The sequence below is a fragment of the Acomys russatus genome, chromosome 4 (assembly GCF_903995435.1).
Source record: "Acomys russatus chromosome 4, mAcoRus1.1, whole genome shotgun sequence".
In the NCBI taxonomy this organism is placed as follows: Eukaryota; Metazoa; Chordata; class Mammalia; order Rodentia; family Muridae; genus Acomys; species Acomys russatus.
The window spans coordinates 41,217,466-41,245,119 of NC_067140.1; the positions used below are offsets into that span (position 1 = coordinate 41,217,466).

At 42.9% G+C, this 27,654-nt stretch overlaps 1 protein-coding gene and 2 non-coding genes across 3 annotated transcripts in view; all 3 read left to right on the forward strand.

The window, feature by feature from the left end:
• The first annotated feature begins 5,478 nt into the window (after nucleotides 1-5,478).
• LOC127188685 (small nucleolar RNA SNORA48) lies at nucleotides 5,479-5,620 on the forward strand. The gene has a single exon (XR_007830544.1). It is a non-coding gene; the product is annotated as a small nucleolar RNA SNORA48 (small nucleolar RNA).
• Nucleotides 5,621-11,920: 6,300 nt separating this feature from the next.
• Nucleotides 11,921-27,654, forward strand: part of Fbxo3 (F-box protein 3) — a 31,949-nt gene continuing 16,215 nt past the window's right edge. The window contains exons 1-4 of the mRNA XM_051144262.1: nucleotides 11,921-12,066; nucleotides 14,586-14,675; nucleotides 17,711-17,874; nucleotides 26,066-26,180. Coding sequence (XP_051000219.1) covers nucleotides 11,963-12,066; nucleotides 14,586-14,675; nucleotides 17,711-17,874; nucleotides 26,066-26,180 — 473 coding nt within the window. The 5' untranslated portion in view covers nucleotides 11,921-11,962. The remainder of the gene's footprint in view (nucleotides 12,067-14,585; nucleotides 14,676-17,710; nucleotides 17,875-26,065; nucleotides 26,181-27,654) is intronic.
• LOC127188734 (small Cajal body-specific RNA 21) lies at nucleotides 22,605-22,743 on the forward strand. The gene has a single exon (XR_007830581.1). It is a non-coding gene; the product is annotated as a small Cajal body-specific RNA 21 (non-coding RNA).

Here is a 27,654-nt window from a genome sequence, read left to right on the forward strand (position 1 = left end):
GTAGTGACTGAATGAGGAATAGGGCATTCTGGGAGCCACCCAAAGCAAATTCAGTGTCCATAGTCACTGGGGTGTCCCAGTCATGAGAACTCTCTATTCTTCCAGTGATGTCAAAGTGAAGAGCATAGCAATTACCTTGTTTCTTGATCTTGTCCCATTTCTACATAATCTGCTCAGTGGTGGGAACCCAGAATCCTGAAAACTTTATTCCCATGATGTTGGTGTACACTGTGTGAAGGTGTGTCTCTGTCCTTTCTCACCTACCTGAGGCACTCTGATTGGCTTTAGTAAAAATCTGATGGACAATAATAGATGGGCAGGAAGTAGAAGGCGGGACTTCCTAGTAGGGAGAAAGGGACTCTGGGGAGGAGGAGGTTTTTTTCACCAGGAGATATGAGAGAAGACAGATATGACTATGGGCCTGGAAGGTATAGCTAGCCACATGCCAGGAGAGGGGTTAACTTAGATGAGCTAGTGGAGAGTCTGCCCAGCTAAGGCCTGAGCTTTAAAATATTAAAAGGTCTTGGTGTCTTTATTTTTGGCTGGTGGGTCACCAGAGTCTTACAACACCATGATGCTTTTAAGCTGAATTTCTCTTACATATCGACAACATACTCACAGAACAGCTGTTTTCCAGGCCTTGGAAAGGTTTTTAGAAAAAAAAAAAATGAACAGGGTCTTCTGAATCCCTGACTGGCCTGGAACTTGTAGCTGTCCTCCTGCTTCTGCCTTCAGAGTGCTGGGATTGTTGACGTGCACCCCATGCCTGCCTTTCCAAGGTGTTAAATTTCATGAATCCTAGCCCCGTTGTGATTTCAGGATCTAAGAGACCAGCTGTGATGTCCTAAGTAGAAGATTCAGGTACTGACCTGGAGGGGCCTCTAGTGTAACCTTCCTGGGGCTCAGTAGTAATCCAACGATAGAGGACATGTTCTAGGGTAACTGTCTGCATCCTTTATGGACTCCGTTAGGACACCTTAAATGCCTCTTTCTTTGACTGATTTCTTTTTAAAAATTTTTCTGCTAGAGCTATTTATTAAAAGTTAAATGCCACATAATAGTAGGAATTACAGGTGTTTGCATGTGCACCTTAACATATGGCAGTCCTCCATGCAGAGCTCTGAGCAGCTGCTGTGAGTTACCTGCTGTTATATCCAGGCACAGCGGTCACAGCACAAAGTTTAGGGGCTGCACCTCAGATGCTAGTTGAAGCCCTGTGTTATCTACCATCAGTTTGCTGGTGGCCCCTCCTTACAGAACTGAGGTCCCACAGCATTCTCTTTTCCTATCTGTTTCCACACCCTAGCTGTTACTCTGGTGCCCAGTCATAATCCCCAAACACGCAGCTGCAGCGCTGTAATCCTCAGGGATGAAACTCAGGAAGATCCAAACCCACAAGTCCAGAATTCTCAAAATTGCTTTCTCAAAAGATTAAAATTCTAACTGCCGAAACCCCGAGAAACAGAGTCTCCAAACCATAATTCTTATTAAAATAAAATGCTCTGTGATAGGAATGCTAGGCAGCTGTACTGTATCAGGTGGAACAAATACCTGAAAACCTAGTAAAGAATTAGCCTGGATGTCTGTGAGGAAATTTAACAGGTGCTTTAACAAGGAACTATAGCCCCTCTGATCTATCTGAGTCAGAGGTTGGGAGCTAAAGATGGGGAAACAGGAGATGTTTTCAACAGAAAACACAGCCAGCCCCCCACAGATGGAGAGTAAATGTTATGGTTTCTCTCTCCCTCCCCAGGATCCCCAGCATGTCCCATTGGCTGGGTCCAAGCATGCCAAATAAGAGAAGCCAGCAAAGGAGCTCAGAGATCAGCCTTTTAGGGCACAGAGAAAGGCAAAGACTACTTTTTTCTTTTTCCTGCAGTGTATGGAACAGGAAAATAAAAGCAAAGCACTAGCCATTCAAATTTGCATAGCAAGTGTTACTGATGACACCATTTTAACTTAGCCACTCTCATGACACAGGCCCTTGCTCACGGCAAGATTAACTATGGCCACCTACCTGTTTAGGTCTTGGCAGGACACATGAAGATTCCAGACGCTGGTGCACCCTAACTCTGCAGGACTTTTGAACAGGTGGGCACCAGTGTTCAGCATCCTGGCCCACTTCGCATGGAAATATTGCACCCCCGCCCCCATCTAATAAGAGGCACCATTTCAGTGATACAGTGTTGGCAGGCTTTGGGATCACAAGTCATTCTTGAGCACACTCTCAATCCACCACATTGGAAACAACCAATAGGGAACACCTAAGATGTATCCAACTGGCAAGACCACTCATCACCACCCGAACCAGGTGCCTGGCCAAGAAAGTTATATCCTTGGGCTGCAAGAAAACAAGAGGCTTGCCGCAGACATAAAACAAAATAACTCATTTGTTCAGTGAATTCAGAAATCCTTAAATCTCTGCCAAAGGGAGGGCAAGATGACCAAGTTCCAGGATTCAGTTTGAGTAGCTGTGATGACAAGGATGGCTCTGCCTATAATCCTCTTATGCCCTTCCATGCTTCTCTTTACCCATTAACTTGCTGTGTCCCACGAGAACAACTAAATCCACACCACAGTTTTGTATGACCTATCCACCTGGCTGCATTTTTACCATCAGTGGCAGCCCCTAATCCTTACTCACCGCCATAAACCATACATACACTCCTGGATTTTCTTGGGCTCTGCTGAGCAGGACCTATTCTGTACTATTCACCCAGCAGCCTTTTAGCCCAGGTTGTTCTCTTGATGATGTACAGCTTGCAATCCTCCCTTCTGTTTATTTTCTGGCCTCCTGCGCACACACGCGCGCACATGCGCGCACACACGGCTGCCTCATTACAATCAGGACGGTGCCAAAATCCCTCAGTTCTGAGACAAGACTGCAATTGATACACAACCTTCATATAACTTCAGTTCAGGGGCCAATGGCACACAGCTCCAGCACTGTGGAAATACAAATTGGGGGCTGGGAGCTAAAAATAGAGTCCAGTGCGCCTGACACCACTCCCCCAAGCTAACCCTAGCTCCCAGCTTTCTTCTTCCATTGAGAGGTGCCTGTGGGTTGGAAAGAGTAAGATATGATAAGTGCCAGAAAATGCTCATGGCCCCTAAAAGACCTCTAGAACTTCTCTTTAGAGGACCCTCTAGAGCTTGACATCAGTTACTGCCTGTCCCACCACCAATCAAGTCTTTCTAGGCCTTTTAGGGAGAGGAAATTAATCATTCAAAAATAAATAAAAGCATGTATTTAAAGGTACATTTCCCCCTTTGGCTTCAAGCTTCAGTATGGAACTGTGTGCTCCATATGTAAATAAAACCTTTTTTTAATTTAAAAATTGTCAACTCGACATAACCTATAGAGCTCTCTAGGGCTGTTTGGATTTGTCTCTCCCCAGCCAAATGTTGTAGAGTGACCTTCCACATTCTAAAGGGCAGAGCCAGTATTGTGTTCACGCCGGTACTCCCCAGTCTTCAGCAAGACACGTGTCCATGCTAAGATATGAACTGTGCATTAATGCCTGAGGGACTTACTAAAAGAGTCAATAAGAACCCCGAAGCCAGTGAAGCCAAGGGGTATCAATACCAAGTGGGATGTTATCTGCTAAGGCCTAATTGTCATATACAAGGTAGCACGGGAATCCTAAAGAAGACATATTTATTTCAAAAGCATTGAGGATAGACTATTCCAGAGAAAAGGAGGAACTTACAGATAAATTCTACACATGGGCCCTTCTTTCAGAAGCTCGTGCTTGCTGATTTGCCACGGCATCATAATAGCAAGAAGATGCTGGCATTCTTCTGTGCCCTTTAGAGAACAGCTTCCTAAATAATAAGCCAACCCGGATTCAGACCCAGTGCCCAAGGAATACCCCCGTCCTCTTTATACCAGGAGACCCAGACAGCTCAGTCCTAGGAACTCTTCCTGCTCCTTTGTTCAGCCATTATTGGGGGTAGTGGAGAGGGGCAATAGGGAGCCACATCCCAGGAAAAAAGTGTTCTTGTGGGTCTGCTCACCTATGTTGCTTCCCCAACCATCTCCAGGTCACTCACATTATGTTGGATAGAAAAACAGAGCCGAGGCCTGGGGGGAGGGGCTGGCAAGCTCAGGACACCTCCCATGAGACATGGCAGAGACTGAAAGTGCATGTTAGGACTTCTGAGCCTTGAGCCTATGTATCTGGGAGAAGCAAGCCCCTCATCTGACTGCCCCCTTGACTTTTCCAACAGGAGAGAAGAATCGTTCAAAAGTAAGCACACTTACACCTTTCTGCCTGGTGCTTCAATACGGCATCATGTGATCCTGTTTCCACTTACAATTTTGGCAGTTTTCTCCACTATAGATTTTTGGCACTAATTTTTTTTATTTCTAAATATACTGTATTAAAGTATTGTTTCTCTTAGTTACTCAGGGCATAGACAAAATAAATTATTCCATCCAAATATAGGTTAGTGAACCAATGAGCTTATTGGTCTTACTTACAGGAGTATGAATGAAATATTATTTCCAGAAGCAAGAAGAAGATGGAAGATGGCAGCTGTATTACCAAAAAAGCCAACCCTAGCCTGGGTGACAACTTGTGAAAGCTGTATTCTTTGGTGCTCACAGGATTATTTGCAGGCAGCTCAGCAGTTTGGACAGTCTCTTTTTTCTCCAGAGTTAGTTACTACCTTATAACCTTGGGGGGTGGGGAGAGTCTATAAATCTTGAAGATTTTAGGAATTTCCTAGGCATTGTTAGTGTCCTTTGTTTCCTTAGTCTAAGCAGTTTGCCTGTCCCTCTAGGAGGGAGTTTCACCTGGTGAGAAGAACTATGAAAACAGGCACTGTTCTTAAATTTTGTGCTTTAGACAAGTGCCCCTCCCCTGGCTCTGATGGTCAGATAACTTCATGCATTTGATATTCTGCATTTGATTATAGCTTAGACCAAGTCCAGGGAGGATGACAGGAGCAGGAGCAGCGCACCCAAAACCCCCATCAGATATTGTATTTCAAACAAGCAGCCCATCTGAGAGAGAAACTGAGACAAGTACAAATAAGGAATAATGCTGTTATAAGCGTTTGCCTATTTAAATGGACATAGTCCCTTTGCAACTAGAAATGATTGTTTTGAGCTGGGCAGAATGCTTGTACTTATAATTTTAGCAGGAGGTTGAGGCAGGAAGATGAATGTGAGCTTGAGTTCACCTTGGGGCTATACAGGGAGCCCGTGTGTGTGTGTGTGTGTGTGTGTGTGTGTGTGTGTGTGTGTGTATGAGAGAGAGAGAGAGAGAGAGAGAGAGAGAGAGAGAGAGAGAGAGAGAGAGAGAGAACTGTTATGTCTTTATGTCTTAATCAACCTGAATTTAAACTTCTACTTGTTAAATGATATATAGTGCCCTGAGTTACAAGGCCTAGTGTTAACATATTTTTAAAAAATAATACACATGCACACACACACACACACACACACACACACACACACACACAATTTACCCCCCCCCTTGTAATGGCCAAAGAGACACCTTGCTGGTGGTGGTGTTCTTATATCAGTCAGGGCAGAGCAGATGGCAGTCCTATGTTCATCCTAGCTTGATGCCTAGCTTGGCGGCCAAAGCTGTCTTATGCCTAGGACTCATAAAAATCAATTCATGGTGGTGCACACCTTTAATCCCAGTACTTGGGAGGCAGAGGCAGACAGAGCTCTGTCAGTTCAAGGCCAGGACAACCAAGACTATTATACAGAGAAACTCTGTCTTGGGGCGGGGTCGGGGGGAAGGCAAGTCAAATATAGGCAGTGCAGCACTGGAGGAGGAGGACAGAGCCTTGCAGACTGCCATGCCACGAATAGACCTGCCCTCCAGGTGAGTCATCGACTCCTGCTTGCTGTCATGCCACACAGCATGAGTAGAGAGCATCTAGGGGTTCACCAGCTGCATGCACAGTCTGTAATGAGAGCCACCACAACGTGTGAGTATGTGGTAGTCAACGGGAGAGAAAGAGAAGTGGAGCAGCTTGAACATCATGAAGAGAGATGCCACAGGAGACTGGAGGGTGCAGAGTAGCCGGTTGTGAGTGGCCAGCCCTGCTGCTTGGGGCCATGATGAAGTAACAGCCTGAGCTGCCACTGAGGACCATGTCTGGGCTTGTGGTTGTGCAGCAGCAGGGGTCAGATTGATGATGTCCATGACTCATATTATCACTAGAAAACATGGAGACTCCCAGGTTAGGAGCCACAGGGGGAAGGGTGGGAACCATATTGATGTTTTTTTGTTTTGTTTTGTTTTTGGCTGTGCATAGTTGGCCTGACCCCTCAAAGGATGTAGCACTCTGAAGAGCTGTCCCCCATCTCTCACCGATAATAGCAGCACTCCGCAGAGGAGACCCTGTACTTCTCCCAGTCAGCACAATGGAGCTGGCCCGGTGTGGAGATGATGCCTTCTCCTTGCCATCTCCAGCCATGAACTCAAGAGAGATATCCCTGCCCCTCACCAGTTGCAGCACTCAGGAGAGTTAGCCCTGTACCTCACCAGCTGCAGTACTCAGGAGGGATATCCCTGCCCCTCACCAGCTGTAGTACTCAGGAGAGCTAGCCCTGTCCCTCACCAGCTGCAGTACTCAGGAGAGTTAGCCCTGTCCCTCACCAGCTGCAGCACTCAGGAGAGTTAGTCCTGTCCCTCACCAGCTGCAGTACTCAGGAGGGATATCCCTGCCCTTCACCAGCTGCAGTACTCAGGAGAGCTAGCCCTGCCCCTCACCAGCTGCAGTACTCAGGAGAGCTAGTCCTGCCCCTCACCAGCTGCAGCACTCAGGAGAGCTAGTCCTGCCCCTCACCAGCTGCAGTACTCAGGAGGGATATCCCTGCCCCTCACCAGCTGCAGTACTCAGGAGAGCTATCCCTGTCCCTCACCAACTGCAGCACTCAGGAGAGCTAGTTCTGCCCCTCAGCTACAGCAGTACTCAGGAGAGCTAGTCCTGCCCCTCACCAGCTGCAGTACTCAAGAGAGCTAGCCCTGCCCCTCACCAGCTGCAGTACTCAGGAGAGTTAGTCCTGCCCTTCACCAGCTGCAGCACTCAGGAGAGCTAGTCCTGCTCCTCAGCTGCAGCACTCAGGAGAGCAGGCCCCGCACCTCTCCAGGACAGCACAGTAATGCTGACCCTGATGGTGAGGAAGCAGATGAGCCAGCCCCAGGGCAAGAGCCTGGGAGACCTGGCCCTAAGGGCAAGAGCACTGGAGAGCTGGTCTTGCCACTCATCTGGCATGAAGTGGTATGGGTGCAGGGGTGATGTTCCACCCTCCCATTCCCTTTGCCACCTGCAGTAGTGGGGAGCTGATCCTGGGGTCATAAAAGCCCCTTCACTGGCTGTAGCACTTGGGAGAGTGGGCACTGCACCTTGCCTGGGCAAAACAGTAGAGCTGGCCATGATGACAAAGGCAAGGGTGAGGGTTGGGGTCTGTGCAGGTGGAACAGCAAAACAGCTCTAAAACTCAAGGAATAAGGCCCACTGGTTAGCATACCAACAATGGGCATGTCTCAGTGAGGCATAACTATGTGTCCTGAGCACTTCATGCTGTTATGAAGCATAGCTCTGCTTGTTACACTTCCAGTCCTCATAATCCCCCTTAATATACAAATTGTGTGAGTACTATAAGGGGGGGCTTCCGGCCCCTTGCTGGGCAGTGTCACTGGCATAGGCAAGAGTAATGCTTGATCTCTTTCAGGCACTGCTGCTGGAGCAGATGAAAGATACAATCACCACCCTTGAAAAGAAGCTGCAGATGCAGATCACTAACAATGACCCTTAGAAAGAACTTGGGAAAATAGATTGCCCAACAAGGCTAGGTACAGAAATTTTTGCTAGTAGCTCTGACATAAAAAGTCTTAGGGAAAAATAGATTGTTTAGCAAAGTTAGGTAAAGATATTTTGGGTATTGGCTCTGATGCAGAAAATCTTAGGGGACAATTTGAAGTTTAAAAAAAGTACTCTGGTTTTGTTTTTGTTTTTGTTCTGTTTTGTTTTTAGTTTTTCGAGACAGGGTTTCTTTGTATTATCTTGGCTGTCCTGGACTCTCTTTGTAGACCAGGCTGGCCTCGAACTCATAGCAATCTACTTGTCCCAAGTGCTGGGATTAAAGGCATGAGCCACCATGCCCGACAAAAGTACACTCTTAATAGTAAAGCTAGGGACTGTTTGAGGTTGGTGAGCAAAGACAATACCCTAATTAGCACTAGCTGAGGAGACTCTCTCCCTGAAGCTGGATTTCAACATAACTAATTTCTTAAACTCCTTTTTGCACTCAGCTTCCTGATACGATTTAATATAAATTATTACTGAGTAGATGAGCACCTTTAAGATTTAAAGTAGAAATGGCTCATTGTTTTTTACATAAATGTTTAGAGTTGTTATTCTTTTAAGATCTTTATGAGATTACTTTTTAAGATAATTGATTCTTTCTTTGTAACCACAAATTGCAGCCTGTCAGTAAAGAAAAGCTGGCTGAGAAATTACCTTGCTTGTTTTATACTCTGTTAATATATAACAAGTTGCTTAGGTACAAATGTATGTGAGTTATTGGAAATAACTTGTTTTTTTCATGTTTGTTTCTCAGCCATAATACATAAAACATTTGATCATGTGACGGTATTGGGGAACATGTTTTTCTTGTGTGTGCTCATTGTAATCATTCACGTAAAGGAAAACAGAATGTAAACACATTGTGAATTTTGTACTGCTTGAAAGAGCTTGCTGAGATATATAAGCTGTGTGAGAAATAATAAAGCTGTTGGAATCTTTTTTCCATCCACAAAGATGTGTGTGCATGTACATGTATGTGTATAAGGTTGTTGGAACTCTTGGGGGCTACACCCTTCCCCAGTTTCCCCAGATGACATCAAATCTGCTCTTTGATATTTTGGTGGCCGAACAGCAGATCCTCGATAGGTACGCCAGCCCTGATTGAAGGTGTGAGAGCAGGAAATCTACCCCAGGATTGGGACTTGTGAAGGGGCCAGTCCTGCTGATCCAGGGCTTCAGAATCTCCATGACTCAGGGCAGCAACAGGATGGCCTGGAGGATCCCTGGTCAGGATACAATATTGATGGTGTCACAGATGCCAGAGATCTTGGGCCAGACTGATGACTCTTTGCAGTGAACATTTTCAAGTGAAGTGTGTGGACAGAGGGATATAGTGTGGGACATACACTATAGCTTCCATGATGAGATTTTTTTTTATGCTTTGGTTTTTGTTGTTGTTTGTTTGTTTAATTGTGTGTGTTTTATTTAGAAGGGGAAGTTGCAAAGGCAAAGGGCGAATATGAGGGGACAGGAGTTTGAGAAGGACTAGGGTGCACCATGTGAAGCTCATGAGTAATCAATAAAAAGTTAAACATATTTTATTTTATTTTATTTTATATGTAGGTATGTGTGCCTGAGTATATGTAAGCACATCACATTAAGTACAGACCTATGGAGGCGAGAAGAGGGCGTCAGTCTATGGAACTAGAATTGCAGGGGAGCGTGAGCCCCGTGTGAGTGCTGGAAACCTAACCATTCTTCTGCAAGAGCAGTAAACACCTTTAACCACTGAGCAATTCTCCGGACCCAGAGTTCACAGCTCTTTGAGAATCCAAGGCAATAAAGTATGTGCATTAACAAGTCTGGAAGTACAGGAATAGAGGCAGTGGATGTTTTGCTGTTCTGGGCAGAGGAAGAAGTTATAAAAGGCATTAATATGATGAATTGAGAAAATGCACTTTTATAGGGGAGTGGAGGGGACCATATTCACTTTTTCAAGTACGTGGGAGAAAATTTCTCCAGGATTAATATTACTCAAAAAATAAAAAAAGTAAATGGATAGATAAATAAATATGATTTTAAAAAAGGAAACTTTCTTTAGGATGTTTATAGTCACCAAGGAAATGTGACTGTTATATTTATAAGCTAACGAAATTAATGTTATAACAAAGGTTATTATCATTGACCCATGATGGGAGGGGTGGCTTTTGGAGATAAGGACCAAGTCACAGAAAGTAGATACAGATAACCAGTGCTCCATGGTATGTGAAGTCCTCGTCTTTTGGATTTCTCAAGCCTCTCTCGTCACACAGCCCCTGTGAAACTGACAGAAAAGAACTTACTCCTCCATCCATCATTCTTCACACCTCTCCATGGGCTGTGGTGGCATAAGCCTTTAATCTTAGCACTAGGGAAACAAAGGCAGGCAGACTTCTGTGAGTTCGAGGTCAGAGGCCAGTCAAGGCTACACAGAGAAATCCTGTCTCAAAAAACCAAAACCAGGGCTAGAGAAATGGCTCAGAGGTTAAGAGCACTGGCTGCTCCTCCAAAGGTCCTGAGTTCAATTCCAGCAACCACATGGTTGCCCCCAATCACCTATAATGAGATCTGGTGCCCTCTTCTGGAGTGCAGGCACAGGTGCAGGCAGAACATTGCATACTTAATAAATACATCTTAAAAACAGAACAAAACAGAGCTGAGGAATTGCACCTTCTCACCCTACAGTGATCTCTTTCAGTTCAGCCCCGTGTTTGTGGTATGAATCTGATTTTATGAAATAATTAAACAATTTTATTTTTTTAATAAAAAGATTCTATTTCCTAACATATTATTTGTAGGCTGAAAATTGGCAGTGCCAACCAAGTTAAGTGAAAGTAGCTGACAGAAACATCAGAGGCGCAGGAGAGATCATGTCCTCTGTCTTAATGTTAGAATGTTTGAGGTCCCAAAGAAAGAGACCACCATTCCAACACTAACTTGTCTGGACAAGAGAAATTTACTCTTGACCAAAAGGGTGTGCTTAGAGGAACCAACACCTCAAGTCAGGCAGTGAGTCTGGTTTTTATTTAAACTCTGGTAGTGACTGCGTCTTTCTCCATTGGTGGGGTCCAACCTCACAGTCTTAATTGGCTAGTCTGGAAAAAAAGATGGCGGATCAGGAAACAAAGAGGAAGGGGGAAAGCGTCACTGCTCCAGGCCATCAAATTACTGGAAGGTGTTTTTGTTTTGTTATTATTTTCTGAGACAGGGTTTCTCTGTGTAGCCTTAGCCCTCCTGGATCTCACACTCTAGACCAGGCTGGCCTTGAACTCCAGGATCACTTGCCTCTGCCTCATAGTTCCGGAATTAAAGGCATGCACCACCAACATCTAACTCAAATTATTGGTTTTACTTGGGGAGGGGATTAAAACATTTGTATAAAACTCTTACAAGTTTGGGGAGATAAAAAGAATCAAATCCCTTGTCCTAAACACAAGTTTTATGGTACTTGATGGAAAAGATTCAGCCACATTTGATTATTTCTTACGTTAAGTAGTCGGGAGAAACTTTCGCTGGGCTGCGGGCAGGTTTAGAAACCTGGTGGTTAAGGGCTGGGGAAATTAACATTTGTTGGGTAGCTAGACAAGGAATTTACCCAGAGGTTATTTTCATTTTTAGGACGATTTTGCTTTGTGGGCTGTGGTAGAATGATAACCTCCCCTGCTGTCTCTTTCCCCACCGTTTCGTCCTTACTAAAGTGGACAACGCTCAGAGCTGCGACGCAGAGTGCGGGTGGGGGCTGGGGTGGAGGAGTCTGAGTCGGGCCACGGAGATCACGAATTGGAAGTGAAGCAAGGAGTTTGGGACCGAAAGGTCAGGGAGGGTTAGTGTGAGGTTTAGGAAGAGACTTTTGAGGATATTAGATATAAGACGGCTGGAAGAAGAGAAAGAGGACTTGGAAACAGACTGCCAGGGGTCTGTCTGGCTAAGCTTAGGAGACGAAATGTGAAGGGAAATGCGATCAGCTGAGGATCCCAGGCAGAGCCAGACAGCAGCGCCCCCACAGGGCAGGCCGCGGGGTGGGCGGGGCATCCAGGGGGCGGGGCCGGGTGACAGTTACATAACTAACCTGTGCAAGCGGCCGTGGAGCGGTTCGGGCGGCGGGGGCGGGGCCGGGGTGGTGCCAGGCTGCAGCGGGCCGGGCAAGATGGCTGCCGTAGAGGCCGAGATGGGGCTGCTGACCCTGGAGTCGCTGCCCACCGACCCCCTGCTGCTCATCTTATCCTTCGTGGACTACAGGGACCTAATCAAGTAATGGAGCGGTTGCTCACGGCTCGGGTGGGAACGTGGGAAGAGGCGGCCGAGGAGGCAGGGGAAGGAGGCCCGGGGTCGCTGGCTGGACGCTGGCTGTGCTCCCTCCTCACTAGGGTCGCGGCAGGGCGGCCGTTATTCCGCAGAGCACCCCGGGGTGGGGGTGGGGGGCTGAAGGAGACTTTGGGGGAGCGGGCTGGCGAAGCCCTACTCCTGCTCAGGCCCAGGTCCCCCAGGGACTTAGCGCCCTCTCCCTCAAGCGTCGGGTAGGCCGGGTTGCGGAGCGGAGAGGTGGCTCCCGGGTGCCGCATGTCGCGGACCCTCGCTAGCCCTCTGGGGCCTGGTCTAGCGCTGTGGAAAGGCCGCTGTCCCGGCCCGTGCGCTTCCCTGTCGAGCCTAGGGTCCAGGATGGCCAGAGCCCGCGTGGGCAGGTAGAACGCGCGCGAGGAGGCCTGCGACCTTCTGACTCACTCCTGGTGCCGTGGTGATCACTGGCAGCATGCACTTACTCTCGTGTCTGCGACTTTTTTGGCTGTCAGTTTTCCTTTTTATGGTGGGTGGTTGGATTTTGTTTTTTGTCACCGACTTCCGGTGAGGCCTTACAGGTGACAGTAGTTACCTAAGGATTTCCCAAATGACCAGAATTTGCTCCAGAACTAAACACTGGGCATGCTAGTAAGTGTGGCCAAAAGCCCTTTTTTTTTTTCTTCAGAATTCAGGACTGTTTAAGCTGGAGGAAGAAATGGCGCAGCTGTGCACCCCTTTTTTGTCACTCTCACCCCTTGTGTCAGGGTTGTTTACATCCTTGACAGCATGGCCTGGGTTTCTTGTGCTTCCACGTCTCTTATGGGGAAGACACATTTTTGGTTTTTGATTGATTACTGTATCCTGGCCGTTTGATGATTGTGTCCTCTGTTTTTAGAGGCCATTTAGAGGTACAGATTTCTTGAAGTTACAGGTAGCAGTTGATTGGCAGAGGAATTTCCTGGGTTTTCTTTCGTGGCCTCCACTCCTACCTGCTAACACTTGTTAACACTTGTTTTTCCAGAAAACACATTTTTCCCTACTTGGGCTGGGCTGATACAGAGAAAGTTTTTCTGTAGGAAAGGCTGTCCAGCTCAAATTGATTTCATCTGAAACATCCTATTGCTCTAACTTCCTATATAGACAGCCCTCTTTGTTTGCTTGCTGGCCAGACCTATCTTCTGAAGACAGATGAGTCCATTATCCTTAGGGAGAGCCCATGCTCGCCCTGTGTGCCGACTGTAGCCTGGAGTTCTGCAGTGTTTAAGGCCATGGGCCTCCAGCTCGTTATCTAAGGCCCTTCAGGCGTCTCTCCACTGTCATATTCGCACAGTCCACTCTAGTGAACGCAGACAGAAGAGGGCACACCAGGCAGTTGCACAATGTGCGTGCTTCGCTCCTTGTCTGCAACACTTCACTCTGCTTAACTTGGCAACCTTACTCTCCCATATCTTCTTCAACTACAGCTTGTCATGACAGAGTGTGCGCTTCTAGGGTGTAAGGATTATGTATTTTTATATTCGTTTGTTCAGTCGATTATTTTTCCGAGTGCCTGCCATGGGCCAGTTAAATGTCAGATTACAATGGTGAATTAGAGAGATACGATCTTTTTAAATGTTGCTTGAGTACTATAGACAAGATGCAACGTCAAATAAGTGCAGAATTACAAGAGGGGCCGAGTTTTTAGGAAGGAATAAATATCTTGCACCCCTAAGGAATGTGGAGGCCAAGATGACCAACTCAGTGGAAGCCATGACGTGTAGCAGAGTGCAGCTCCGTCCTGGTGAAGGGAACAGTGTTGAAAGGCCAGTGAGTCTGTTAACAGTAGTGTAGCCTGTCCAACTAGAAGAACTAGAAAGTTTGTTTTTGCTAAAGGTAATAATGACTGACAGGCAGGCTGCATGAAGTGTGGCTGGTGAGATCATGTTCTCCAGTATTTATGTAGCCTCTGTGAGAAAGGGTTTTTAGTTCAAAGCTTTAGGAAGTAACCAGATTTTTTAAAGCTGAAGTGACATGGCCCCTCCATAAATGTTTATGGAAATGAGTGGAGTTGAACACTATTTTTGTCTGCAGACTCATCCAGCACACTGCAGCTTCTTTCTTGCCTAGTACAGTCTAATTTTGCCAAGTGTCCAACCTGTTGCCAAGCTCTAACGGTTTTGGTGCTTATTTGCTTAACTGTGTTAAGTTGAGCTGTATTAATCTATTAGGAGTTTGCTCTGAACCTGAGATGGTATGTTGCTTTTTCCTTATTAATCACAGGGCAGTTATACTAACTCACACATTAAATATATTTTAAGAGATACTGCAATAAAATAAAATAAAACAACAACAAAAAACCAACCAAACAAAAAAGATACTGCATTGCAGCTACATGGGTAGTAAGTAGAAATAAAAATAAAAATGAGTCAAAGAAAATTTAACAATGACTATTTTAATCTTTGTTTTTTCAATCTCCTCCCCCTTTTATACTAACTGAATCTGGTTACTGCCAGTTGTTGCTATGTCAGTCGAAGACTTAACCAGCTATCAACTCATGATCCACTGTGGAGAAGACATTGCAAAAAATACTGGCTGATATCTGAGTAAGTATTCTGTGGACATTTGTTCTTTTGTGAGTGTAGGACATGGTATGTGCTTTTTTCGTGTGTGTGTGTGGTTTTTTGTTTGTTTTGGGTTTTTTTTTTTTTTTTAGTAAAATTTTTCACTGTTGTTGGAGACAGGGACTGGTTCTCTAGTTGAGGCTGGCCTTGACCTCGTGGCAGTCCATCTGCTTCAGCCTCTTCTGGGCTGGGATTATAAGAGTGAACTACCACACTTGGCCCTAGAGCAATAGCTCCCAACCTTCCTAATGCTGTGACCCTTTGATACAGTTCCTCGTGTTGTGACCCCAACCATAAAATTATTTTTGTTGCTGCTTCATAATGTAATTTTGCTACTGTTATGAATCTTGATGTAAATATCTGATATTCAGGATTGTCTTAGGTAACTGCCGTGAAATGTTTTTTTGACCCTCAAAGGGGTCGTGACCTACAGATTGAGAACTACTACACTAGAGTAATTTTTAATTGACATACAATAATTGTTTATGTTTATGGATAAAGTATAATTCAGGCCACATATACAGTGTGTAATGTGACAGGCTAATTTACATTTCCATCTCCTGAAATGTATATTATTTCATTGTATTTGAAGCTTTCCAAAACTTTTCTTTTAGTTCTTTATAACATGTTATAAAACATACAGTAAATTTAAGTAAACCTAAGCCATTGCATGCTAATACTTCTCCCTTCTAGCTAAATTTCTTTCACTGCCCCTTGCTTTTTTTCCCCTTCCCAGCCTCTAATGCAGAGTAATATAGTTTTGAATCCTGACTTTTGGCTACCATAGTACTAGTATGTACTGGTTTTCCTTTCTAACCCTAGTTTCTGTTACTGGGTCCAGTCAAAGTTACCACGTTGCCAGAATAAAACTGTCGATGACAATGAGATTTAAGAGAAGTAGAAGGCAAGGCAGAGATGCCTCACATGTTTCTTCAGTTGTGGGAGTCAGGGCCGCCAAAGTTGGTGAGAACTATTGGGTCTAAGTATATTTTTTAAAGCCAAAAGTCTTTGTTCTACCAAAGGAAAAGTTAATTACAGTTATCAAGCATTGGGAGAAGGAACAAAGAAGAAAGGGGATTTTTTTTTTGACAGGGTTTTTCTGGGTAGCCTTGGCTGTCCTGAACTTGCTTTGTAGACAGGCTGGCCTTGAACTCACAGAGATCTGCCTGCCTCTGCCTCCCCGAGTGCTGGGATTACAGACATGCGCCACTGCGCCCCGCTGGAAGGGGGGCTTTTAAATGTTGTTATGTACTCAACTTTTACTTTGGGGCATCACCTGATACATGTAAAATTTATAAATCAAGAACCAGAGGTATAAGGATTTAGAAGTACAGAAACAATTTCCATAAATAACATCTAAAGGCTTAGAACTAAAGACTTTTTAAAAAATCAGAAGCTCAGATTTTACAGTGCTGGGGTGTACCCAGGACCTCACTCATCCTAAGCAAAGCATCTTGCAGTTTAGTTATATTCCCAGTTGTGTTGATAATAGCCGTATGTATTTATATTACTACTATATATTAATAAAAAGATGCTTTATTCTGTCTTTCCCCTTCCCCCAAACCAAACTGGAACCAAATAAAATGTACACCTAGTGTCAGTTGTGGTGGTACACATCTGTGGTCCAGCACTTGGGGGCACTGTGGTAGATGATGCTGAGTTTGAGGCTAACCTGAACTATAGATAGTCGTAAAAGAAACAAAATACCTCTGCTCTGATTTATTTGTTTTTTCTTTCATATCGAAACTTTTGATTCTACATTCCTACTCTTCATAATGGCACCCATCTGGGAACCCAAGTCAGAATTAGGAGTCATCCTAGGTCTTCACTCTTTCCTGGATTCACTTAACTCACCAGCCCTCTAGTTAGTGCTTCTGCACGGCCCCCATCTTCTCTCCCTTCACCTGGTTACCACAGCTTTCTTCAGTTCATTGCCCCTCACCAGGACTACTTCAGAACTTTCCTAAGTCTTCTGTAATGCTCCTAGTTTTCACCCTTAAATCTACTCCTGCCTCTCAAACCACAGCCGCACCTCCCTCCTTTCATCTTTCTCTTACGCCCTTCAGTGGCTCTGCATTTTCTGTAGGAAAAGTCTGAGCTCACTTAACAGGACTCTCAAGTACCCTTTGTGGTTGCTTATCCTCTATGTTAAGTTTATATTTCATTCTCTAAAGGGTCATGATTAGACTGTCTACTTTTTGAAGGGGGAAAAAGTACATTTTGTAATGTCCTCAGCGGCCAAGTGAACATTCAATAAATCTTTATGTAATTAAAGCAAGGAAAGGTGTTGAATCATCTATTTGTTTTGATTTATGATTCTCTGGCTGATCCAGTGTAGCTGTCCTAGGGCAATATTATGCCATTATGTTTTAAATATTCTCAAAAATGGGACAACTACATGTGCCTTTCGTATTTTTATAATTGAGGCCAGGTTTAGTAGCATATACACTGTAACGTCAGCATTTGGGAGGTAGAGGCAGGGGTCATAGGTCATGCCAGCCAGAACTGCATGAAACCCTGTCTCAAAAAAGTTTTTTTTCAACATATACATTTTTAAGAGTAAGTTGAAATTTGTACTGACATACTATTGATATGTTTTGTTAAGAACTGGGAAACTTGGAAAAAATTAAGTAGAAAGTAAGAAAATAAGTGACTAGAAACCCTATCATGACAGTAGTAACTGTAAAAGTTTCTGATATTATCACTTCTTGCTATTTGGTTACCTTTGTAGCCAAATAGGTTAAGAAAATAAGAGGCAGAGTTATCACAAACCCTCAATAATAATGTGTTGGGAAATATCAAAAATATATGCTAAGCTGGGTTTGTGGTCCACATTTCTAATTCTAGTACCTGGCAGGTGGAGGCATGAGAGTAAGAAGTTCAAGGCTTCCTTACCTGCACAGCTAGTTGAAGGCCAGCCTGTACTACACACGACCCTAGCTCAAGAGAAAAAGGAAAAGGAAAAGGTACGTTAATATCATTTCAAAAGATTTTTTAATTTTGTTTTTTAAATCTAGGGAAGAGAAAGTCCGGAAGAATCAATGCTGGAAATCTCTCTTCATAGATACTTACTTAGATATAGGAAGATACATTGACCATTATGCTGCTATTAAAAAGGCCTGGGATGACCTCAAGAAGTACTTGGAGCCCAGGTGTCCTCGGATGGTTTTATCTCTGAAAGGTACTGGAAACACGGGGTCCCCATGCATGTTTTAGTTAGTATAGAAAGACTGTTTAAATAGCTCTGGATTCACTGTGTGTCTGGGCTAATCCAGCCTCCTCTAGCTCACTGCTCACATTTGTTAGTAGCCAAGGAAGTATAATGCTGGTATTGTTCAAAGGATCTCGCCCTTTTTGGTTTGCCTGGGGACCAGTATGGTTATTAGAATAAAAAGCTGAACTACTTTATCTTTCCTATTTATTTATTTATTTAGGTTTTTCAAGACAGGGCTTCTCTGCGTAGTCTTGGCTGTCTTGGAACTCTCTTTATAGACCAGGCTGGCTTTGAACTCACAGAGACTCACCTGCCTCTGTCTCCTGAGTGCTGGCATTAAAGGTGTGCACCACCACACCCAGCTCTACTTCATCTTTTTTCTTTTTAAGATTTTATTTTTTTATGTATATAAGTGCTCTATCTGCATGTACACCATCATGCCAGAAGAGGGCATCAGATCACATTATAGGTGGTTGTGAGCCACCATGTGCTTGCTGGGAATTGAACTCAGGATCTCTAGAAGAGCAGCCAATGCTCTTAACCACTGAGCCATCTCTCCAACCTCTCTACCTTATCTTTATATTTGTTTTATATAAAGGCACAAATCTAAGATTGCTTGAGAATAGCCATTATGATTTATTTTTAATTTTTGGAGTGATGGGAGTTGAGCCCAAGCCTTATGCATTTCAGGCAAACATTTTACCATGGAACCATACTCTCAGTCCTAAAGGTGATTATTGCAGCTGGTCTTTGCTACTTTGTGGGTTCTTCTTTTTCCCACCCTTTATTCCCCCAGTTTCATCCTCTATCACTAGATAGGAGAGAAAGAAGGATAGAAGGGAAAGAGAGAGAGATACTCCTGAATCTAATTTCTTTTTTTTTTTTAGCACAGCTATTAACAAACCACAACCACCCCCCCCCCCCCCCCCCCCCCCCCCCGACCCCTTACAACCAGCAACCACCCACCCCACTTATCAGGGACTCTAGCATTTACATACCCTCTGAAAAATGCCCAGAATTGCATCTGCAATTTAGCTGGCAAAACCAAGCCTTTGCTACAGCATGAGGTGAAAACACAGTTAGCTGCTGTGGACAGTCCAAAACAGCTCCATATCCCCACACCTGGGATTAAAATGAAAACATTCTTATAATATGTCTGTGTTTTTAAAGAAACCAAGGTTAAACAGAGCATGGTGGCACACGCCTTTGATCTCAGCACTCAGGGAGACAGAGGCAGATGACTCTTTGTGAGTTCAAGACCAGCGTGGTCTACAAAGTGAGTCCAGGACAGTCAAGACTACACAGAGCAGCCCTGTCTTGAAAAACCAACCAACCAAACAAACAAACCCCACCAAAACTACAAAATTGTCACTACAGATTGTTGTTATTGTTTTGTGTTTATATTTATGTGCTATGCATTTGTGTATACATGTTCACATGTGTGCTCACATCTGTGTGGAGGCCACATGTCTTTTTGGATTGTTCTCCACTTATTTACTGAGGTTGAGACTCTTCCTGAGCTTGCTGTTGAGCTAGTCAAGCCATCCAGTTTACCAGGTGGTCATGTCTCCCTCCCAGTTGCTGGGTTCTTGAGGCTGCCACACCCACTCCTCTTGCATGGGCTGCTGGGGTCCAGACTTCGCTTCTCATGCTTATTTGACGAGTGCTTTCTCACTGAGCCATCTCTCTAGCCCAAGATGGTTTTTAATTGAAAACTTCTATCAGCACCTTTCCTTGTTTGTTGTCTGGCAGATGTTAGAAAAGAACATGGGTCATTAAGAATATAAGAGTGACAGAGTAAGAAAAAAGTTTTTATTTGGAATTTATAAAGTAATGAAACTAAGATTTGAACTGAGGTCTGCTTGACCCCAGAATCTGCTCTTTCTATTTTATTGTCTAATCATGGCTAGATATGTTAACAAGTCATTTCTGTTTGATTTGTTAATGCCTATAAAAATACATTTATAACAGCTCATCTGCTTTCCACTTTAAGTTTTTCAGACTTAATAAGTAAAACCATGTACATGCTGTGGTTTTGTTATACTAAAATTGGAATCTGTTCTTTTTGATTCTCTTTCATTAGAACCAGCCTTTTTAAAATAGCATTTTTTTTCTCTTTCAGATTTCCACTGTGCTTTCTCATGAAAATGTTACTTTCAGACAAAGCATGATTTCATGATGAAAGTGCTTAAATCTGGGTTTATTAGAAGGTAGAATAAGTGGTTTTAGTAGATGGAGTAGGGTGGAACACTAGGAGTCCGACATTAATATCTTAAATGAGTATCAACATTCACCTGGCATGGGGGTAAGCTACTTCAAGAGAGCATAATCTGAAAATAAGTATGCAGTGGTGATAAGTAAAATAGGTAATAGTTTATAATAGCTGTTAGTAAACACAAGGGTAGACACTAAACTAAATGTTTTATATCACTTCATTTACTTTCCAAAATCCCATAAGGAAGAGACTTATCCTCTCTTTGTATGGATCATATTTTCTTAGGGAGTAAAATACCAATTTTACCATCACACAGTAAAAGGCAAAGTCAGGAACTGACTAGGGCCTCATGTGGAAGTGCAATCTTCAGTTGTGGGCAAAGCTGGAGGGCTCAGCCCGTTCTGTTCAGAAGACCCTAAGGTCCCTTTAAAGGGTCACTCCGCAGTAGGGCATTTGGAGCGTGAGACTCAGTCTGATTGTTCTTTCAGGTAGACCTAGAGCTCCATTTTCTTTTGCCCTTTGCTATTCCTAGGCTCCTTGTGTCTATCTACATTTGGCTGTGGATTCCTTGGCCACGCCTGCTCCACTGCGAGGGGCCAGTTCTTAGGGCTTGTCATGAGTTTTGGAATAAGGTTAACCTAGAATGTCTACAGTGCTGGAGGTGTTAGAAGTTTCTGGCTTATGAGCTTCACAGCTAAGTTAAGAACCTCGCTGCTGACCTTAGGAGCCACAGCCCTCATTCGGTGTTAAGGTTCTAAGGTGTCAGATAGAAAGGGAAGTTAGCAGGCATTTGACTTGGGATAATCTTTATGGAGCATCTTGAGGTTGTGGTATATGAATGGTTTTTGGTGGTGGTGGTTGTGGCTTTGTTTTGGTTTGGTTTTGGTTTTTCAAGACAGGGTTTCTCTGTGTAGTCTTGGCTGTCCTGGACTCACTTTGTAGACCTGGCTGCCTCTGCCTCTGCCTCCCCAAGAAATACTGGGATCACCGGTGTGTGCCACTGTGCCTAGCTTTATATTGATGTTCTTAATTGTGTATTTTCAAATCGTATTTTCCTTGTGTTATTGGCTTAGAATTGAGTTGGGAGTTTAATAATCCTTCTTTAAAGGAACAAACAGTAAATATTTTAGAGTTGGTGGGACTCGTGTGTTTAACCCTGCTGTTAAGCCGTTGTTTCTGGAAAACAGCCATAGACAATACAGAAACAAATGGGGGGTGGCTGGATTTTAATGAAAAGGATTTACCTCTCAGCTATAATTTACTAAACCCTGATTAATTACTAGCACCTTTGTTTCATATTGGAGGAAGCATACAAAGAGAATTTGGTGGCCTGTTTGAGGTTAAGTAACTAGTAAGCAGCAGAGATACACTGTAATCTTGGCTTCTGGTAAGTTGTCATGGCTTCCTCTATGAGTGGGTAAAGGGAGAAAAGAGTAGATGAGTATTTATTGAAAGCAGTAGGTACTTTATAAATAAACACACACATAACCTTTCACTTAGTCCTTTCTGTAATTCCCTCAGGTGGGTTGTCTTGGGGTTTTTTTTTGTTTTTGTTTTGTTTTGTTTTTGAGGAGAAAACAAGGTCAAATGGATCTTTCAGAGAGAGCCATAGTAAGTAGTAGAGCCAAGATAAAAACAAATTTGGCTTATCATAGCAGAATATCTCTTCCAGTCTTATTTTGCTGTAATGTAAATATATATTTCCTTATGTCTCTCTTCTTGTTAACTATGGGTGTTTTTCTTAATCTTACACGTTAAATAGTCTAACATGTAGCACATAGCATGCATGTTATTTATCCAACATACTACTACTAGCTTCTATTCAGTTTGCTTTCTTTTCTTTCTTTCTTTCTTTCTTTTTCTTTTTTTCTTTTTTCTTTTTTTGTTTTTTTTGTTTTTTTGAGACAGGGTTTCTCTGTGTAGCCTTGGCTATCCTGGATTTTTAGCCGTGGTATACATTAATGGTATAGTTGTTTCTCCTTGAGTATAAGCAGTGATATAACAGATTACTTTCATTCCTGTTATTTAATCTATTCCAATTATTTAAAATAAATATTTTCTTTTTAAACAAAAGTTGAGAAGATTTTGCAGGTATAGTTAAGATTCCAAGTAATTGAATTTGAATTTGTTAATTAAAGGAAAATTAGCTTGAATGGGCCTGCCTTAATCAAGTAAGTTCCCAGAACTACCTGGGCTTTCTAGAAGGCAAAGAGATTCCCAATGTTCTTCCTATTGACTCTGAATAAGTAAACTGGTGTATTGAGGAGAACTGTCAGGTGCCTTCTAGGCACTGAAAGCCTCATTGGAAAAACTGCAGTTGCTGAGTTCTGCATACACTCAGGGAGCTTGGAAGAGCATTGGAAGCAAAAAATGTGTAAGATGAGCTAGCATCCCCAATTGACACCGTGATTTCAACATTGCGATCTAAACAGAGGATCCAGTTGTAGCTTTGATCTGCAGAAAGGAATAATAAGTGAATTCCTGGCTTGGTTTCCTAGGGGGTGGGCTCAGTGTAATCCACCTCCTCTCAGCTAAGCCTAGAGCAGAGGGGCCAGGTATGTGCCTGTCGGGGAGAGCTTCTTAAGCAGGAGCCTTGCCTGGACTGTCCTAGCCTCACATGTACTTGCAAAATAAACACATGAGTATTGTTTTAAGCTGCTAACACTGCATGCAGCAGTGGGAAGTTAATACATTCTATGCCTGCATAGTGATTTTAACCTTTTTCTATTATCATTATAAAACTTTTCTATTAGTTTTAATAAAGCTGTTTGACTTAAAATCTATCTTGAATGGATTGAACTAGAAATGATCATAATGGTGAGTTCACCCAGAAGCAGAAAGAATCAAATGTTCTATACTCACTTATATCTGGACACTCGCCCAAGGGGCATGTTCTATGAAAGTCTTCACTTACCAGGAAAGTGGGACAGAGGGGAGGACATCCTATTGGGACTCTGGGTGAGAGAAGCATGGGAGAATGGGGAAATAGAAGGATCCAGAGGGTCCTAGAAACCTATAAGAAGAACATTATGGTGGGCAGATCTGGGCCCAGGGGTCCTGCTCAAACTATGGCACCAGCCAAGGATAATACGTGCAATAAACTTCGAACCCCTACACAGATCTAGCCAACAGACAGGACATTCTCCACAATTGAGTGGAAAGTGGGGTCTGACTTTCACATGAACTCTGGTGCCTCATATTTGACCACGTCTTCTGGATGGGGAGGCCTGGTGGCACTCAGAGGAAGGATAGCAGGCTACCAAGAAGAGACTTGATTCCCTATGAGCATATACAGGGGGAGGAAGTCCCCCTCAGTCACAGTCATAGGGGAGGGAAGTAAGGGGGAAATGGGAGGGAGGGAGGAGTGGGAGGATACAAGGGATGGGATAACAATTGAGATGTAATATGAATAAACTAATAAAATATATTATAAATAAATAAACTAAATAAATAAATAAATAAATAAATAAATTTGGCCTGACAGAGGGTTTAAAGAACTGAGATTAAAAAAAACAAAAAAAAAAAAAAAAAAAAAAAAAAAAAAAAAAAAAAAAAAAAAAAAAAAAAAAAAAAAAAAAAAAAAAATTGCCAAATAAATATGCCTAAAGTCTAAAAAAAAAAACCAAAAAAACCAAAAAAACAAAACTATCTTGATTTAAAATATATCTTGTGTGATCTGAGTAGAGCCATCTTAGCTTTTTTCTGTGTCTACATTAAGATGACTCTCTTGGGTAGAATTTTTTTATTTCTTAGGTGCTGCCATTGAAACTGAGGCCTAACACATTCTAACTGCCCCCCCCATGCCCCCTCCGCACTGCACCCTTTACCTGTCTGCCTCTTCATTAGATTATTTGGCTTATTGATTTCAATTTATCTACCAGTGTATTTGAACTCAACCATGTCATTTAAATATATTCACTTTGCTTTTACAGTCTTTTTTTAAAAAAAGATTTATTTGTTATATATACAGTGCTCTGCTTGCATGTAACACCTGCAGGCCTGAAGAGGGCACCAGGTGTCATTATAGATGGTTGTGAGCCATCATGTGGTTGCTGGGAATTGAACTCTAGGTCTTTTGGAAGAGCCAATGCTCTTAACCTCTAAGCCATCTCTCTAACCCCTTTTTTATGTTGTTAATTATGTTTAATTCCTTTGTTTTCCCTTCTAGCGATCACAATATAGATTAAAAGAAGAATCTTTGCCAGATGTGCTGGTGTATGCTTGCAGTCCAGGCACTCAGGGAGGCAGAGGCAGGCGGATCTCTGAGTTCAAGGCTAGCTTGGTCTACAGAGTGAGTCCAGGACAGCCAAGGCTACACAGAGAAACCATGTCTCGAAAAACAAAACAAACAAGAAGCACGTTTACTTACTGAAATGAAATATTACTGAATTGAGTTACCGAAATTAAGACGAATAGAATTTAGTGTGTTTCCTACTTCCTAGACAGTTGTCATAATCTCCCTCTCCCTTTTATGGGAACGTATTTGGGCTCCAGCTCAGTCTCTGCATGTTAGTCCATCACTGAGTTCATCACTGTGTGCCTTTCACTGAGCCTTACTAGTTGAAAGTTTTTGTGATTTTTAATGTCTTATCCTGAAAACTTGTGGCTAGGATCACAGGCATGTGTCACCACATCTGGCTCTTGGACTACTCTTTAGTTGAACTTAGTTTTTTTTAGTGATTTCAAAGCACCAGTTGGGTGTTAGGGTAATTTTTCTTCTAGAGATTTCCTTCTGCTTTTGCAGCCCGTCATCAATGGGTTGATCACCTTAGTCTGGTTTTGGGTTGGTGAAACTGGAAAAGCTGAGCTTTTAGTCTGGAGGACTAGTTTGTTTCCAGTTCATTTTTCCCTAAGATTTGACTTCCTATAACCTGGCCAAGCCCATATTTGTTTCTTTATTTGAACAGATCCTTTTCTCCTTTTGGACTCTGAACCCAATTTTTATATCCATTGCCTAAAGCTGGGCTCAGCTTCTTGGCCATTTGTTTTAGAATTGCCAGTTGCTTAAAAACAAGGTGATTCTAGATACTTAATTGACCTCATGTTTTTGTTTGTTTGATTATTTGTTTCTGTCATTTCTTTTTTGAGTTCACTCAACTCCTAGGGCTACAGTCATGTCATATGCCACCACCTAGCTACTTTGTGGCTTGTTTTGGTCGTGGTGGTGGTGGTAGTTGATTGTTTAAAAAAAATTTTTATGTCTTCAATAGAAGTTTTGTCATACTCATTCAATATGAGAGGTTTGGACCAACAACCTAAGGGGCTGTTGCTTGGAAGTGGATCACTTCTCTTGGTATTTGTAGAGTTTTTCTTTGTTTTTGTTTTTCTATTTGTGGCAGCTTGAATGTTTCAAGTGTGCAATCAAGAATTCAACTTAGGGGCAAGAGAGATGGCTCAGAGGTTAAGAGCACTGTTTATTCTTCCAAAGGTCCTAAGTTCAAGTCTCAGCAACCATGTGGTGGCTCACAACCATCTATAGTGAAATCTGGTACCCTCTTCTTGCATGCAGGTATACATGCAGGCTAAACACTATATACATAATAAATAAATAAAAATAGTTTAAAAAAAAAGAATTCAGCTTAGTAATTCTCACAGCATGAACCTACATCTATCTCATGTCCTATATTTCTCAAAGCAGATTACATTGAAACTCTAGAATGACATCAGCTGAGAACTGCCAGAATTGTTTTTAAACAAAGTATGAATATATTAGGTTGGAAAAATTAATTGTTCGTTTCATTGGTGCCCCTCTCCATTTTACTTTGTGCCAGCGTTTTCCCTGTTAGAAGAAACTAAGGACTTTTTGTTCAGTGTTTAAAATTAATTTCCATTTCATGGCCCTATGTTTTGACAGTATATTCTGAACAGAATCTGCTGTAGTAAGACTGTTTTGTATCGAAGTCTGACTGTGCATACATACTTGTCTTTGGTGTACATTTGCAGAGGGTGCACGTGAGGAAGACCTGGATGCTGTGGAAGCTCAGATCGGTTGCAAGCTCCCTGATGACTATCGCTGTTCATACCGGATCCACAATGGGCAAAAGTTAGTGGTGCCAGGGTAAGGTGCTTGATGTTTAGTAATTTCCAGAAATGGACATTACTTTATAAGATGGAGGCACGCTTTATTTATAGTTTTCCTTTGTTATCTTTACTAAACATATAAGGAAACATTTTTATATAGTATATGTGTATATAGAGAGGGAGAATCCCCCTTTTTCCTTACCTACAGCTTAAGTTAAATTATAAAAAATAAACATGTCTCTTATAAACATTGTTTCTGCTAACACATTATTATGATTAAAGGAAGGTCTGGCTGGGGATAGAAGCTGTGGGACACATGAGAAATGTGTATGTGTGCATATTTGTGAGTATATCTAACTGAACTGTTAAGAACACTTGATATATTTGCTCTCTTACAAGCTAGGTAAAATGTTTGAGGAACACGATACAAGTTATATCTACTGTACATGTAAAAGAACATGATTTGTTCAGAGCTATATACACCAAACTAAGGAAAGTAGAGTTTTGTCATAAAAAACCTTTGTAAGTTGCATTCATTGAGGTGTTTAGTTGTTTTGTTGTTTGTTTTGGGTAAGAGAAGACTATCAAATTCATTCGCCGAGCCTGGTGTGGTGGCGCAAGACGGTAATCCCAATGCTCTGAAAGGCAGAGGTAGACCATTCATTGTGAGTTTGAGGCCAGCCTGCTCTACAAAGCCAAGAGTCCTGGACAGCCAAGGCTACACAGAGAAACACTGTCTTGAAAAACAAAATCAAAACAAAAAAATTGTTTACAGTTTTAAAAGCTGTAAACATTGAATGTGTCTATTCCTTTTGTGCTTTAATGGAATCAAACTTTCAAAGATACTGTGTTTATAAAATATTGAGTACAGTGCCAAGTGTGGTGACGTACACCTTTAATCCCAGCACTCGGGAGGCAGAGGTAGGGGGATCGTTGTGAGTTCAAGACCAGCCTGGTCTAGGAAGCTAGTCCAGGATAGCCAAGACTGTACAGAGAAACCCTGTCTCAAAAAAACAAAACAAAACAATAACAAAACAAAACACTGAGTACAAAAAGAATGCTGCACTGTTCTTGATGGAACCGGCTCTTCCTCTGTGTGTGAAAAATTACAGGAAACTGTTAATGATTTCAAATCTGGGTTGAGCATGCCCAGGGAACCTCCAAAGATATCCTATTAATAGTACAAAGTGTAGTACTCTGGGCAGGGTGGCACACAGCTTTAATCCCAGCACTCAGGGAGGCAAAAGTAGGCGGATCTCTGAGTTCTTGAGGCCAGCTTGGTCTGCAAAGTGAGTTCCAGGACAGCCAAGGCTACACGGAGAAACCCTGTCTTTTGAAAAACCAACTTGCTCAGAAATGAAGTATTGGGTGTGTCATCAATAGGCAGGTAGGGGCTGGAGAGATGGCTCAGTGGCCAAGAGTGAGCACTGCTCTTATAGAGGTCCAAGTTCCCAGCACCCACACTGGACAGCTCAGGACACACACACACACACACACACACACACACTCTC